General features: G+C 40.3%; 1 protein-coding gene across 1 annotated transcript in view; it reads right to left on the minus strand.

Annotated features, from left to right (window-relative positions):
* Positions 1 to 16,362, minus strand: part of DAAM1 (dishevelled associated activator of morphogenesis 1) — a 162,299-nt gene that overhangs the window by 46,917 nt on the left and 99,020 nt on the right. Inside the window, exons 4-5 of the mRNA XM_040641825.1 lie at positions 6,840 to 6,911; positions 1,529 to 1,623 (exon numbers count right to left, since the gene is read on the minus strand). Coding sequence (XP_040497759.1) covers positions 1,529 to 1,623; positions 6,840 to 6,911 — 167 coding nt within the window. The remainder of the gene's footprint in view (positions 1 to 1,528; positions 1,624 to 6,839; positions 6,912 to 16,362) is intronic.

Consider the following 16,362-nt stretch of genomic DNA (forward strand, 5'->3'; position numbering starts at 1 on the left):
GTCATCTGCTGATCCTATGTTATTATAGCATCCAGCCCCTAAGCACCTTTATGTTGACCACTGACCTATATCAATGAAAGTCAAAGAGCATCCTTAAGCTAAATTGCTAAAACAAAACAAAAGCAAGCCTTTGTTACTGCATGTTAATTGATATCTATGGCACTTTTTTACTGTAAAGTTGATCAATGAGAATAATTCATGATGCATATATACGTGTGAAGCTCTGAGTATTTCAGAAGTAACATAACTTGTTTATATTACTACTCCAGAAACTTCCAGACTTACTTAGTCTTGGATACATCTGAGAATGCAAAACACACACAAATAGGGAAATACTGATGTAGTTAGGGCTGGCTAAAAAATCTCTGTCATACAACTGTATAGAATTTTTGATAAATCAATAGATTTTTCTTAGTTAGCATTTTATAGTCAAATAAAAAAAAGGAAATCTTTATTTTCCAGCCATTTCATGCAGTCACACAATGCAGATATAGCCCAGCTGGTTAAATCAGTTGGCTTCATTCATAGCTCCTGTGTTAATGAAATGTACCTGTAAGCACCCCAACATCCCATCAAACCTTAAAGACTAATGAAAGGAAAATGAAGGTGTGGGAGACACACAGTGGAGAGTGACTGCCCATCTTTTTTAAGTAACAGCTTTATTGAGATATAACTCATATGTCATAAAATTCATACTTTCAAATGTACAATTCAGTGATATTCACAGAGCTGTGCAACCACCGACATCATCTGATTTCAGAACACTCTAGTCATCCCCAAAAGACCATTTCCCCCACCCCAACCCTAAGCAACCACTAATCTTTCTGTCTGTATGGATTGGTCTTTTCTGGACATTTTATATAAATGGGATCATGCAATATGTTGTCTTTTTTTATCTGGCTTCTTTCGCTTTGCATAAATATTTTCAAGGCTCATCATGTTGTAGCATGTATCAATAGTCTATTCCTTTTTAGGGCCGAATAATAATTCATTGTATGGATATATCACATTCTATTTATCCATTCATTCGCTGATAGAATTTGGGTTGTTTCCACTTTTTGGTCATTATGAATACTGTTAACATGAACGTTCCTGTTCCCTCGGCTATATATCGAGAAGAATTGACAGATGATAGGGCAACACTGTGTTTAACATTCTGAGGAACTGTCCAACTGTTTTCCGAAGCGGTTGCACCATTTTACATTCCCACCAGCAATGTGCAAGGGTTGCAATTTCTCCACATCAGCAACAACACTTGCTAGTCTCTGTCTTTTTAAAATTTAGCCATTTTAATAGCTGTCTGCATATCTTTTAATAGAAGAAAATCAATTTATTGAATGTTCTATGATTTAAGTATTTCATCCATGGTTCAAGTGAATGCTTTTAATTTAAGACTTCCTTGAAAGTTTAGCTATTGCAGAAAAAAGAAGAAAGTAGGGTAGGAAAGAAGGAAGAAAGAAAGGATAGAAAAAAAAGAGAGAGAGAAAGAGAGAGAGAAAGTAATACATGCTACCCAGGAAAGAATTACCTCATTGGTTTTGTCCTTAGTGCTGTCTTCAAACTCTCTATAGTTTTACTTCTCTCTTCTTCCTCTTCCTTCTCCAAAGCCAGGAGAGATTTTCTCTATGCAAAGAAAACTGAAGTTACCTCTTAATTCTATGATTTAATTAGGGTACAAGCAAGACAAGTCCACAGATTACATGCTATTATCACTTTTAATACAAATAAGCAATCAAAAATCTATGACTACAATTATTATAAAACCAAAATACAGAGCAAAAGTACTAAGAATCCCAGATTTGTTATCTCTACTGAAAGTTCTTTCAAAATTTAGATACGGCTTTAAGAAATGTTTAGAAATCTTCAGTAGAGATTAACTTGTCCAGCTATAGTTGTATAACTACTCTATAACTACACTCTGATGAAGATATTACTATTTATATTTGATAGAAAGAGGATTGGATCTGCAGTTAAACACAGCATTCTGGCAACTAAAGTTAATAACATTATCACACTATCACACCAAGGCAGTTTGTGTAATCCTTAAGCAGAAAAGTAGAATCTTTTACACTTTGTGTTACATCAAATTATTTAACAAGAACAATCAAATCAGACGTGATACTAAGATGGACAATTCCTTCAGAGTAAATACTTAAGTTTTAGAAATGATTCAACATCGTTTGGAAATTAGGCTGTGGAGTGTGTGTGTGAGGGATGGGGTGGTGCTTACACCCTCCCTACCCAGGGATCTGTTAGGCAGCGCTTCCCGAACTTTAATGTGGGCACGAATCTCCTGGGGATCTTGTTAAAATGAGGGTTCTGATTTGGCAAGTCTGGAGTAAAGACCACGATGTTGCATTTCTGACTAGTTTCCACGCAGTGCTCATGCTACAGGTCTACGGGCCGTACTCTGAAAAAGAACGCTCTAAGAAAGCAGATCTCAGCTGACATTACAGTCATGGATGTTAGTATGGTTTACATTTGTGAAAAAGTCTTTTCCATTCATTTGAGCCCATGATCACCTAGTTGCACTGAAAGTATCCTCAAGTCTTAATGGCCTCAGGGGCCTCCACCCACAGAACCACTGGTCCCTTGCCATCATCCTATTCTGAACGCGTGCTATTCTCATCTCAGTCTCCTTACCTGCTACCAATTCTGATAAAATGCATGGCTGGAAAAAAGACTGGGGTATTGGGGAAAAAGAAAAAAAAAAGTTTGGTTCTTATCCCTGTGTCTCAATGATCCAGTCTCCCCCTTTCTTTCAGGACCGTAAATCATCAAAGGGTGACTTTACTTCATCTTTTCAAGTTCATAGTATCAGTATTAAGTAACTACATGTTAACTAAAACCTAAATTTGACTTCACAATTAGGAAGGTTAAAGCACCAAACAAAGAAATATATCAGTATCATTTAAGGCAACTGAAATAAAAATCGGTAAAGTCTTATTTTTCAAATGTGTTATTGTTTCTGCTGACACAGTCCTCTTGTTGGTGATGCGCCTGGACAGCTGTGACCAGAGGACAGTAGGGGAAGAAGCTGTGTGCAGAAATAAATTTCTTCACGGCTCTGTGAGACCCATTCCCTGGAAAATTCAGCCCAAATCCAGCCAAGTATGTTGAATCTCCTATGGCACAGCTGAACTCAGTCAGACTCTGAAGCATTCTCTTTGAATCTGCAGCTCAGAACCAAGCCATTCACAAACATCACTGCTTGTTCCTAAGCTTAATCCCACAAAACTATACGCCAATTAAAGACACACATTTCTTATTCAGGCTCACTAAGGCCAAAGAAGGATGTACGTATTTATTCTTTTAACAACGTTGGGGAGGGTGGACCATCTGAATAAAGACGGACTACATTAAGTCTTTCGCTAGTGGAGCTGGGAGAGTTACGGAAAGTCAAGAAAATTGAATTAGAATTTCCTTTCCCAGTGTAAGGACATTACCTTCCTTTCAAAATAGAGGCAACACACTCTTATGTATGTGATACAATTAGATTTGAATCAAAGATTGTGTTTGTTTTACTGAGAAAACTGAGGATATGCAGATGAACGTGATATTCTAATGTGACTTTTCAAAATAAAAATAATTATATGAAGTTTAAAGTTTTCAAGCTTTACATTCAGGAAGAAGCCTTGATTTGCAGCTTTTGCAGAAAAAGGAGACACGCCTATCTTTCTAAAGATAGCTGCTAGGCCAACCATCCAGTATGCACCTCGGCATATATAGGCCAGGCTTGCGGTGGCCTCCTTGGGCGCTCTATGCACTTAGCAAATACCCGCTCACCTGAGACGCGGGCCAAGGACAAAGTGTCTCCTGGCAGAGCATCTTCTGATAAAAGCTACTAAGGTGCACACTGGACATGCAGGTCTGAGAGAGAGAGAGAGAGAGAGAGAGAGAGAGAGAAAGTGGGCACAGAAATCACTCCTGTCTGGGAGTCTGGAGCTAAGCTCCTATTTGAAACATTTCACTGGTGTGAAATCAATAAGCCAGTCAGCTAAGCACACTGAACTTCCCCTTACATTCTTCTTCCTCCCTGAGAGCACACGGAGAAGCCACATGCAAAGGAAGCCCAGGTCCTTCTCGAACCCGTTGGGCTGTACTTTTTTATTATACTGTTTTTTACTCTTTAAAAGCTAACAGATCACTCCGGGGTCCTTTAACGAACAAAGCATTCTTGTTAAGCAGCTTAGTAAAGTAACTGAACTTGTTCCACTAATGGCTTCACAGACCACTGAGTGCCGCAGTTCTCAACCTGGACTGCGCATCAGACTCTGGAGGCAGTAAAGAAAAGAGAGGCCTGCCCCACCTCAGGAAAGTCGGGAGTTGGGGGTGGGATGACCAGGCCTCTTTCACTTGCCAAAGGGTTTTAAAAACTGAGTGAGAGACAAATTAGAATGGAATCTTTGAGCTCAGACTGATAGGTTTAAATTCCAGCTCTACTGCTCCTAATTAGATGACCTTGGGCAAGGTAACCTTTCTCCAAGTCCCAGACTCCTTATCTATGAACAGCACTTCTAGCACGGGGTGCTGGGAAGGATTTAAAACAACACGTAAAGTGCCTGTTACACTGCCTGTCACATGCTCCACGCTCAGGAGCAGTGGTGGCTCATGATGCTGAACACAAAGGACGAGAACAATGTGGACAGACGCCCCTCGACAGATCCCTGAGCTAGAGAGCGCAAGCTGACCTGCCGGCCAGGAAAGGATGTGGAGGAACTGTAGGTCTTTCCAGTCCCTGGAGACAATGTCCCGGGCTCTGTGCTGTGTGACACGGGGAAACCTCCAAGGCAGTGAGCAGAGAGATCAGCCCAAACAACAGGACAGGGTAACCGATTTGGTGAGAACAACAAAAAATTCAGCATAGGTTTTTGGTCTCATCAGACCTCCTTGTTCTTTACACATGCAGGAGTTCTGAGGTCTCCTTAACTCTGGAGTTGTTACTGCATTTCACCGTTAACCCCAGAAAGAGGCCAGCTCTGTCCTTAAAGGAGCATTGGAAGCTTTGTTAGGTGCTAAACACAGAGAATAGCTGAGTGACTGACAATTTAATTGCCTTGAGATACTCCTGGAAAGGATTTCGGATGAGGAAGCAAATATAATTAAAATGTAGATGACTCATGAATGCAGCACGGGGGTGTCCAAGATGCTGGCCGAAGGAGAAAGGAGACTCGTAAAGAAGTGCCTCACACTGGCACATTGCAGACCGTCCTGTGCAGGAAATGAGCCAGGCTGACTCTATACAAGGCAGGGGTTAAGTCACTAAAGGACAAATTAACCTAACTGCTCCCAAAATTTGATGAAAAGAAAATGCCATAGTATTTAGCACTTCTCCATTTATAGAAGTGAATTCATTAACGAAGAGGCAACTTCCCTTGTAACATCAAACAATGCTGACTTAATTAGAAAGAGAGATGGCCTGCCCCGCAGCTTTTTTTCCCCCTAACAGCCAGGAACAAGAATTGAGAACTTAACCTTCACACGCAGGAAATGTAAATGGCTCTAAGTTATTATTGCTTAGGCTGTCCATAGAAAAATCCCTGATGGTCGTCACAAGCCCCACACTTTGCTAACGTATTCATACAAATGCTGAGATCACCCTTTTCTCATCTTTGCCATTGTGTAGGATGCCTTGTACAAGGAGGCTTTGGATGCTATTTTCTGCGGTGCTTTTAGACTAGAAATCCCCAGGGCAAAAGCTTATGCACTTTCTTCTATAATTTATACAGTCCTGTCCACATTTACTAGGCTGTTTATTATTCATTGTGGAACAGCAGAAGAAGCATCTTCAAAGAAAAAGCTAGAAAAGAGGAAGTTACTAAAAGCCAACGTTTCTGAAAGTTTAGTAAAAGTGTGAGTGACTCACATACTCTAATCAATTTTTAACTTTTGCAGCAGCAGCAAAATACTAGACAATGTTTTTTAAAAAAATGTTTGCCTTAAGTGTTAAGCAGCTAATTCACCAAAAAGGACCTGGGGAAGGAAGAAGAGGAAGAGGTAGAGAAAAGTATTTATTATGGAAGCTACCATCTTGCTTGGGTATTATAAACTCAAAGTTGAATCTAACAGAGTGATCTTAAAATAATGAGCGTACCCACAGAGGCAAAGACTGCTGCACCAGGGGCAATCGCCAATTTTTATCTACATGAATAGGACTTTAGTTACTAAGGCTCAAAGGCTGATGACTTGTTTTCCACTGCATATTTTAGCTGGATCAATAGGTGCCCGTCAAGGTGCTCAGAATGCTGACATTCACAGAAACCCATGTGATCACAATGCATATTTTAGGCACTGAAAATACATTTTAAGCAATTACGTAAGCAAAGATTTCCCAAGGACATCTCAGCATAACTATTATGTCTTTTATTTACCACTTATTCCATAAACTCCCTTTGTTATTTATAGGAGTAAAAGAGCACCTGGCTGCCCTGTAAAATCAAGAATCCAGGAACTAAGCAAGTCCTAGGTGAAAAGGAGAATGGGAGGCTAACAGTGAAGGAATAGTTTCATTGTATTATTTCAAAATAGTATTAACTTGTAGAACGGTACTGCCATAACAACGCTCCAAATGACTGGTAAGAGCAATTGCAAGTTAAAGCTGAACATAAGCCAGATTTAAGATTACATTTCCTCTTATAACATTAAACTCATGTATATTTTAGTGTGTGCTGATTTTATGTAAGACATACTGGAAAAAATCATTTTGCCAAGTAGAGTGTTTGGATTGGAGTTTGAAAGATAATGACGTTTGGTAGTTCTTCCTCAAGTGAACTGATTCTGCAGTTGTGTGCTAAATTTGCATTTTAAGCTGTGTGCCACTGAACAGAAAGTATACCTACAGCAGCCATGGAATTCAGCTGATCAATGTAGAATTCAGGCCAGCTTGTTGCTCCTTTGTTTTCTTCCTGGTCCTAAACAGAAAGCAAAAAAGAGTAATATACCACCAGATACATACACACAATGGCCATAAGCACATCCGACTTTCAGAGCATCTAGACAATGGCCTATATAAGCCATCAGAAGACAGTGAGATAGAAGATATTTGTCTTCAAATGTTGGCCCTATCATCAGACCGTTCACTTACCTAGGGACAAGACAGTGCTATAGAGTTAGGTGTGACAAAGGGGACATTTTCTGAACCATGGATCAAAGGGAATCTATTATTTTATCATTTTTTAATTTATAGTTTTAAAAAACTGAAGAACAGGGGCGCCTGGGTGGCACAGCGGTTCAGCGTCTGCCTTCGGCTCAGGGCGTGATCCCAGCATTTTGGGATCGAGCCCCACATCAGGCTCCTCCGCTATGAGCCTGCTTCTTCCTCTCCCACTCCCCCTGCTTGTGTTCCCTCTCTCGCTGGCTGTCTCTCTCTCTGTCAAATAAATAAATAAAATCTTTAAAAAAAAAAAAACAAAACTGAAGAACAATGGACATAAAATATTGTATTAGTTTCAGGGGTACAACATGTGATGTGATATTTATATATAATACAAAATGGCAACCACAATAAATCTAGTTACCATCTGTCACCATAAAAGTTGATACTACACTAGGGGCACCTGGGCGGCTCAGTTGGTTAAGCCTCCAACTCTTGATTCAGCTCAGGTCATGAGATCAAGCCCCGCATCAGGCTCTGCCCTGGGCATGAAGCCTGCTTAAGATTCTCTCTCTCCCTCTGCCCCTCCACCCCCACCTCCACCCCAGCTGGCCACTCACTCTCGTTCTCTCTAAAAAAAAAAAAAAAAAAAAAAAAAAGTCGTTGTAGTATTATTGACTATAAAGGGGAATTTAAATGGGAACTTAGCCACACCGTGGTATAATCTTGTTTTCCTTGGGGGCACAACAATATTGGGAAGGGCACAGTGTTTGTTGTGAGGACAAAGGATCTCCAGGCCCTGTGTTGCACTGAGGGCAGCATCGCTCAACTATATGTTTGGATGAAATCCACAAAAGAAGGAAAATTGTCTTAAAAAATGACCACAGGATTTGGCCAGTTGTTAATTAGACTATTTTAGTTAGTTTATTCAAACTCCAAAAGACAGTAAAAATATTGAAGGGTTTCATTTGATGTAACCAAAACTAGGTACTGCTTCAGATGAAAAGGTAGAATAAAGCCTGACACCGGATGGAAGGCAGTGAAACGAACACACTACTTACAGGCCTAGCCCTTGTGCTGTGACAGACTGCAGATTTGAGAAATGCATCTGAGCTGACGGGAACTGGAACCCCAGGAATTCAGGAATCCCTTCCTAAACCGCTCTGGCCAGTCTTACAAAACAGGGTGACCTGGAGCCAGCACCAGGGCCCTCAGGGCTTCTGTGGATAACAGCCCCCAGCCTGAACCCTCATCTTCCCCCCAAACCAGCAGGCTGCAGCTTCTGCTCCGTGTGAACACCGAGTCCCTCAGAAGATGGCATTGTAGTTGGAGCTTTCCAGGCATGTTTGCACACCTATGTGGCTAGGAGTCATTTGTGTGATCAAATAGACTCGAAGAGGAAAACTTCGGTATTCTCTAGTTTCACATTCAGAGAGCACTTCAGTACAACTGATACCCCCTGTCCCCTTGGAAAAGATGCTGGGCTGGTACACGTAGCTGCTATGAGACAATGAAGTAGTTACTACCTATTTACAGATGTCAGAATCCTAATCTTTGGGATAGCAGTTTCAAGGTGGGGCTTTTAACTTCAGCCCTATTTTACCTCAAAAACACTTTTTCTAAGCAAATCTTCTAGGCAGGTCTAATGCAGTGAGATAAAAAAGACGTAATTTCAAAACTATTCGTTAAGTAGTCACAAAAAGCAGGCAAACTAATGAGTGCTTATGGTGCCTTAAAAGCCGTCAGTACCAGGTATCTGAACTCCAGCAGCTGCACGAATTTCATCGGGAGACTGAACGAGCCAGATGATGGGGACAACGGCTACAGCAGCTGCTTTGAAGTTGGACTGCATTACACTTGCATGGTTTTAAAAAGCTTAGGAAACCTGATGAGTTTTTACAACAGTCCTTGGTTATTATTTAACATGTTAATAAAGTAGCTACAATGGCCGTGGAAATGCTGAACCCTTCTCTCCTCCTAAAATGGAGTATTCAAGTTAGCAAAACCCTGCTGTTACTGATGTATTCAGCAAGCCAAAACCCAGTGATCACCAATGGTATTTGAACCTATAAAATCAAATAGAAGGTGCCAGATCTTTCTAGTCCCTCAAACTACGGCAAGTTTCCAAACCTACAACAAAATCCTGTCCCGTGTCTGGAGTCCCCTGAGAGCCTGTCTATTGTAAGCTTAATAGTCACGGTTAACAGAACAGGAGATCATTTTAGAAGCCGAAGATTAGTACATAGAAATCTTTGCACTTTGGAAATGCTTTAGTAATGTAAACATATTAAGAGTAGACCTAGATACTGTAGTCAAAACAGGGAAAAGGCTTCATTTTTATTTCACATGCCTCAGTGCTGAGAAAATCAAATGAGCTAACGTATGTAAAAGCTTCTCATAAAAGTACTGTTATCACTATATTCCTAGGGGTGATCCTCAGAGTTCTTCATTTTGGCAATGTGTCTCCAGTTTCCTCTGTACAATCCTGGTCCTTCTATACAGATGTGTGCTCCAGTAGCCAAGTGAAACATCTGTGACTCAACTCTCTGCTCCTACTTTGTGTGGCTGCTGGAGTCTGTAGTTATGCAGAGCCACAGGCCAAAAATAGGTGAATGCAATTGTTCTCAGGGGGTGGGGGGAGGTCCCCTAAAGAGCACTGGACACCGAGACATGCTGAGGGGAAGACTCAGCACGATGAAAGTCAACATGTCTGATATTCCTGGAAAGCAACTGGGTCCTATGTGTTACTAGCCTGTAACATGTGTTATTCTTTGAGCCATCTGCCTCCCCTCTATTTTGTTACGCATAAACAAGTGGAAAAATAAACAAGATTGTATAGACTGCATTAGTTGTAATGGAAGCAACAGCAATAGCTAACACATTCATAGCTTACGATGCGTCAAACATTGTTCTAAGCACTGCGCTCCTCGAGTCGTCCACCGCATGAGGTAGCCGCCATTACTTCACTCATGTCAGTGAGGAGGAAACAGAGGCAAAGAGAAGACCGGTGAGTTGCCAAAGGTCATCCCGCCAGAAATTCAGAGGCAGTGGGAAAGAATCGGGGCAACCTTTTCCCTTAGACCTCAGATTAATCACAAGCAATATACAGTAAGTGCAAAGCTGGCCTTTCACTCTTAACCACTTTACTGTATAAGAAACTCAAACATGGTTAGTGGCCAAAAATGAGTTTGCTTTTCCCTAAACCTTTATTGCTATTTTTGCTACATTCAACATTTCTGAATATTATTCTAATTCTGAATATTATTCTAAGTCTGATGTCTTACTTGGATGACCTCTGATCCCTCTTCTCTAGACTTTTTCTGTAGACTTTCATATATCTATATATATGTGTGTGCATACAGACAGCACTTACGACACTTTTCCCTAACCTGTCCTCCTGTTCTGCTATACACTTGTCTAACAGCCACCTTCATGGGGATTTCTCAAGAGCCCTTGAAGATGAGCTAATAGCACTGAGTACTTCTGGACGCTGGAACTGCAAACAAATCCCTCCCTAAACCATACACATCTAACCCTGCTTTTGACTACTGCCTTGACCAATTCCATTAGAACTTTTCTCTAGCAAGCAAGAATATTAGCTTCATTCTAGTCTTTAAAAAAAGCCATTTTTCCTTCTTTTAAAACAGACTGTGGGTAACACTAAATGACACCTAGAGAAGGTTTTGCCCTATGAGAATACAAATTCTAGCAATCACATTAAATCCTTTTTCATTCTACTTACAGAATGGTTAATTCATATTAAAATCTAGTTTTGATTCCTTTTAAAAATGTTATAAACATGTATGTTTATATGCCTATCTTTAGGTCTATTTAATTAGCACTGATCTGACACAAACATTTTATGTTGTTAAATTTTCTGATTACTGTTTTGAGATAATATTTGCAAATATCACTGATTTTCAGAGCGATGGGATGGTGGAAAGAAGACCAGATTGGCCATCTGAAGATGAGATTCCAGAACTTACTTTTTGGTTTACTCAATTGGCATTTCTTGGTAAGTCTGAGTACCTCTGGGCCTCATTCTTCTCTCTCCAAATTGAGTGGGCAAGACCAGACTGTTTCTAAAGTCCCTATAAGCTCTAAGATTCGATTAAACTCTAATAGTGAGGTGTCATGGAAAACCAGTGTGTACTGTCCTCAGTTTGAGGGCCCAATTTCTAAAATCAATGATTGTTGTTGTTGTTTTTAATTTACGGTGTTCAGTGACTCAATTACAAAACACTTAACTTTCAACACCTACTTCTTTTATAAGGTAATTGGAGAGGGGAAAAAACCCAACATTAATTTTACTATTTCTCTAATCCAACTCATCCTATTTCCTTGGTAGGTTGATAGTCATGAATAAGAGAATATTGGTGGACAAAACTTCCTGCTGGATGGAGGCTCTGACATTTCACTTTGCTTTCAGCCTGTACTAACTAGTTTGAAGCTCTTTTCTTATTATGTATTTTGTTCCCATTATCTCAAGTTCTGAAGAAACAAACAAAACAAAATAAAAACCCTTTTGCTAGAAAAGGAAACTGGTATAGCACAAGGGACCTTCAAGAACATTCACTTTTTTCCCCCTTTAAATCAGGCTTTAACTAACCAACTCATTCAGAAGATAAAGAAATACATAGTTTTTCTAACTTGGCCTCATTTTCAACTGGCACATTTTTCATTCCAAATCTCTGGTCAGCGGCTAGTGAAAAAAATTCTAAGAGATCCTTCCCGATTCTTTTTAAATGGACAAGGGCGCATTTATTTTTCTCAACATCACTTTTCCCATGAGAATAAATGTTGTATTATTTCTTTGTACTCTTTCCGAGGTAAACGTTCACAGCTATGTCCCAGACTTCTGTCTCTCACGTCATAATTACCTCTCTCTACCAATCCAAGCTGGCTGTGTTCTCCTTTTTCTATCACCATCAACAGACACATATTTGAATCCTCAGCCACTCACTACTTACAAGCAGGCAAGTTAGGTAACCTTGCCATGTGACCCAGTTTTAGTTTCCTTTATCTGTAAAATGGGTGCCTACTTCACAGGGTCAGTATAAGGATTTAATAGGCTATTACAAGTACAGAAAGCACCGAGAACAATACACACAGAGCATGCTTGATACATGTTAGTATCTATTTCAGAGGATAAGGATACTATTTCAGAATCTCCAGCTATGGCCATTCTAAGTCCTTGTCACGCTAGGACTGTAAAAATTTGGAGACACATTTGGCAGTAATTGCCCAAATTTAAAACATACACACAGCCTGTGACCCTCCGTTAAGTCTACTTTCAGGAAGTTAGCCCACAATTATATATTTACACTTTTTTCACTGCAGTGCTGTTTGAGTTAGCAAGTAACAAAGTGAACAAATACAGGGCAAGGGAGATGGTTGAATAAATTACTTTGTAGCAGTAACACAGAATGAAGGAGAATTAGGTAATCACATTCAAAATGACCAAATATAGTATGGGGGTGGGCAGGGCAGGGAGGAATGCCTCCGAATATCACTTCTCGTCTGTAGGAAAAAAATGTACACTTAACATACAAACATTTCTGGAAATAAACACAAGAAAATTCAACAATGGCTACCTCTGGGTAGGTCTTTTACTTACTAACTTTTGTATAATTCAAACTTTTATTTTGCCAAGAACATGCACTATTCTCACAGTTAAAACAGAAGTTGTAAAGCACTGTATATTCTGTTAGGACAAGCGCTTTACTTTTTCAGATGTTCTGTATAACACGAAATGCATCAAGTCAACAAGATCCTGCAACACCTGGGAAGTCTCTGTTCTCTGCACCTGGGGCACCCCTCTGTTCCCCACAGCAAAAATTTGAAAACATTTTGCTATTGTTTTCTCACTGGATTTTCTATTTCTCTAACACACTACAACCCTAATATCAAATGTTCATGTAAAGGAATTTTGATTTGGACTAAGATTTATGTACCTGAAGGATGCTAAAATTTTCAGAATTTCCACTTACATATTTGTGTGGCAAACAATTTCTTAAGTAACAGCTGAAGTTTTTCAGTGAGACTCAAAGCACAGTTTAAAAATTAAGTCTTTAAGAATAACTTCTTTTGAAATTACCACAGGGCAAATTTTTAATAGGATCATTTTCCAAGTAATAATATGTAAGAACTGGTAGCGTTTCTCTTCAGTTTCAGATGCTGTTAGTAAGACCCAAAATAGGCTCTACAAAGGTCAATTAATTGCAAAGGACATGTTCTGTGGTTGTTCACTAGACCACAAATCACAGGCTGAAGCAATACGCACTTGGCCAACTAAAGCCATAAATCTCCACGCTCGCTGTTACAAACCTATGAGGTTCTCAGATAATACTTGTGAAAGACACGTCCTTTCACTGTCTAGGTTGGCTAAAAATCCTCTAACGATGTATAATAGTACCACTAACTCAAAAATAGTAGAGATATATTAAGGTTTAACTAAATGAACTTCAAGAGCGGAAAGGCACCGTTTCAGTATAATACAAAGTAAAATTCATTCTGATAATTTTTATTATAGGACAAAGGCAACTAAATATAATAAAAAACTGCCCCATTTATGAAGAAAACGGTACTAGAAAACATGGTAACTGTGATCGTGTATAGGGTCAAGGGATCCCACCCCTTGTTAATGATCAAACTAGTTACCTGTGGCATTAAATTGTCGGTGCTATTTTGTCTTTCATGGACCCAGCCCCATATACTAATGAATGCATTAGATGTTAACTAAATTTACTCTGTACCTAGAATTTTTATAGAATACTAAGGACAAAGGGGCAGACAGGCCAAAATATTTTATTCTAGTAGGTATGACTCCCCGATGGGCATGTCATCTGATAAACTCAAGTGAATGACAGGAAATAGGTGCTGAGGAACAGGTATCCAAGGAACAGGGAAGGAAGAGGAGGTCAGATGGAAGATGGAAAAATATTTTGTGGAAGACCTGCTGATAACTTCTGCTGACTTTCCCTTCTGGCTCCGCAATAGTGTAATCAGCATCTTCTCAAAGGACAGTCACGGTGAAGCAGGGAACAGCCTGACAGACCAGGGGTTGGCAAACTTCTTCTGTGAAGGGCCAGGTAAGTGTCTTAGGCTTTGTGGGCCACCACAGTCTGTTGCAACTACTCGACTCTGCCCTTGTACAGTGCGAAAGCGGCTACAGCTAACACTTACATGAAGGAGTACTGCCGTGTTTCAGTAACACTTTATTTGCCAAAAACATTTAAGTGCCTGAATTTGGGCCATGGGCCACAGGCCATCACGCCCTGTGCTAGAACCAGCTTGGCTCTCAAGAAGCAGGAATGCATCAAAGTTTGAACTTGGTCATCAATTATTTCCCAGGTTTTCTCCTCTCCTGGAAGTCACTCTATCTCTAGGAAACCCCAGCTGTAAGTTAGGATCAACTCACAAAGTATGAGGAATTTGCCTGCACTGTGTTCTAGAGAAGAAGCAGGACTTACCATGCCTGAAAAGTCCACCATCTTCCCAAGCTCACTGCTCCTTGAAAAGCAGTTTAATCCTACTTTGTAAATTAGCATAGGGGCACCTGGGTGGCTCAGCTGGTTAAGCGTCAGGTGCTTGGTTTCAGCTCAGGTTATGATCCCAGGGTCCTGAGATCGAGCCCCGTCTCAGGCTCTGCGCTCAGCAGGGAGTCTGTTTGGGAGTTTCTTTCTCCCTTCCCCTCTGCGACTCCCCTTGGTCTCTCTCTCTTTCTCAAATAAATAAATACATAAATACATAAATAAAGTCTTTAAAATAGCATAGCATCATTTGGTCTTTTAAATCCTGATTTTTGCCTCTAAATCTTTGTCTTGTTCTTTCACTGGGAAGAGAAGCAGCAGCAGGTCTGCAGGCCTGGATGGCTGAGACGGCTGCTTGCTCAGTCCTCTCAACGGCCTTCCCTACAGCCCCTCACAGTGGGCTAAAACTATACCCTACATCTGAAGCTTGCCAAAGGGAGGCAGTTGGTTTCAAAAAATAATTCCTATGTTGTCACAGTTCAAGACAGTCATGTGGTCCCCAGGACTGCCAATCTGGTTATGTTGTTTGGCCACTGCCACAATTACACATCAAGTGGACTGGCTGCCCAAATCTGGCTGGGCCCACACAAAGAACGGTTACAGAACAGCAGCTTCTGCATCTGCCAGGAAACCCAGCACCTCCTCCTCAGCCTCAGAATGTCAGTCAGTTTCTGGAAAGACTGGAGGCTGACTTGCAGTAACAATGGCTTTCGTATTTAGCATTTAGAACCATGTCAGAGGAGCAAATCTCCTTCCCCGTTCTTCCCGGTGCTGCAGAACATCTGTATGTTTTTAAGGAAAGCCATCACATGATTATAGAGCAAGGGCTCTCACCCTAGAGACACCCTAGTCCAAGTTTTCCCTCACAGAGGTCCCTCATATAAGGTCATCAGCAGGTGATCGATCCTATACTCTCCGAGAGAAGGCTTCAAAGAGTCCACAAATGTTTGGAACCAGTACCCTCACTGACTGTTAGAAAATTCACCTTAGACTGAATTGACAGATGTCTCCTTGTAACTTCAAGCACTTGTTGGCCTTAGTTTTGCCCTTGGGAACTGCATGGAATAAGTCTAATTTCTCCTATGAACAATATCCCTGCAAATATTTAAACAATTTGAATAAAGCTATTATGTCCTCCCAAAGTCTTCTCTTTACCAAGCCAAAAATTCTCCACTGGCTATATAGCAAAAGTTTATCTTCCTCAATTCATAAATAAATCTCAAATTTTCCATAAGTTTATCGCACCCTCATGTCTACTTTTTGCAAAAATAACTCCAACAAATGTATTTAAATTCCTCTGAAAGGGATCTGCTCACATGTCAGTGATGCATAACTCTACACAGTCTCTAAAGGGCATCTGGAAGATTTCTGACCAAAATATCTACCCAAGAAGAAACACAGCAAGTTCTTGCTTTCTTGATGGTTCACAACAAATAACATTTATGACTTAGAACAAAAGATACATGTCTCATGAAGCACAGTAAAACGTGTAGTTCATGTTTCATTAAGTACACGTATTGTAACAACATTGGCCACAAACCCAATAATAAAATAGGTCATTATTATTATAAGATTGAGGACGCTTAATCTCTGAAACACAAATGTACGTTAACAGAGTTAGAGAAGGGTGAATAGGACCCAGGCTCACTAGCTGCTGAGAAACTTTTCTGGGAAGTTTAAGCTTCATTTATGAGATCGTTGCTTTTCAAGTTTGGATTCCACTTACACTGCCGTTGC

This window comes from Ursus maritimus, unplaced genomic scaffold (assembly GCF_017311325.1).
Source record: "Ursus maritimus isolate PB19 unplaced genomic scaffold, ASM1731132v1 scaffold_25, whole genome shotgun sequence".
In the NCBI taxonomy this organism is placed as follows: Eukaryota; Metazoa; Chordata; class Mammalia; order Carnivora; family Ursidae; genus Ursus; species Ursus maritimus.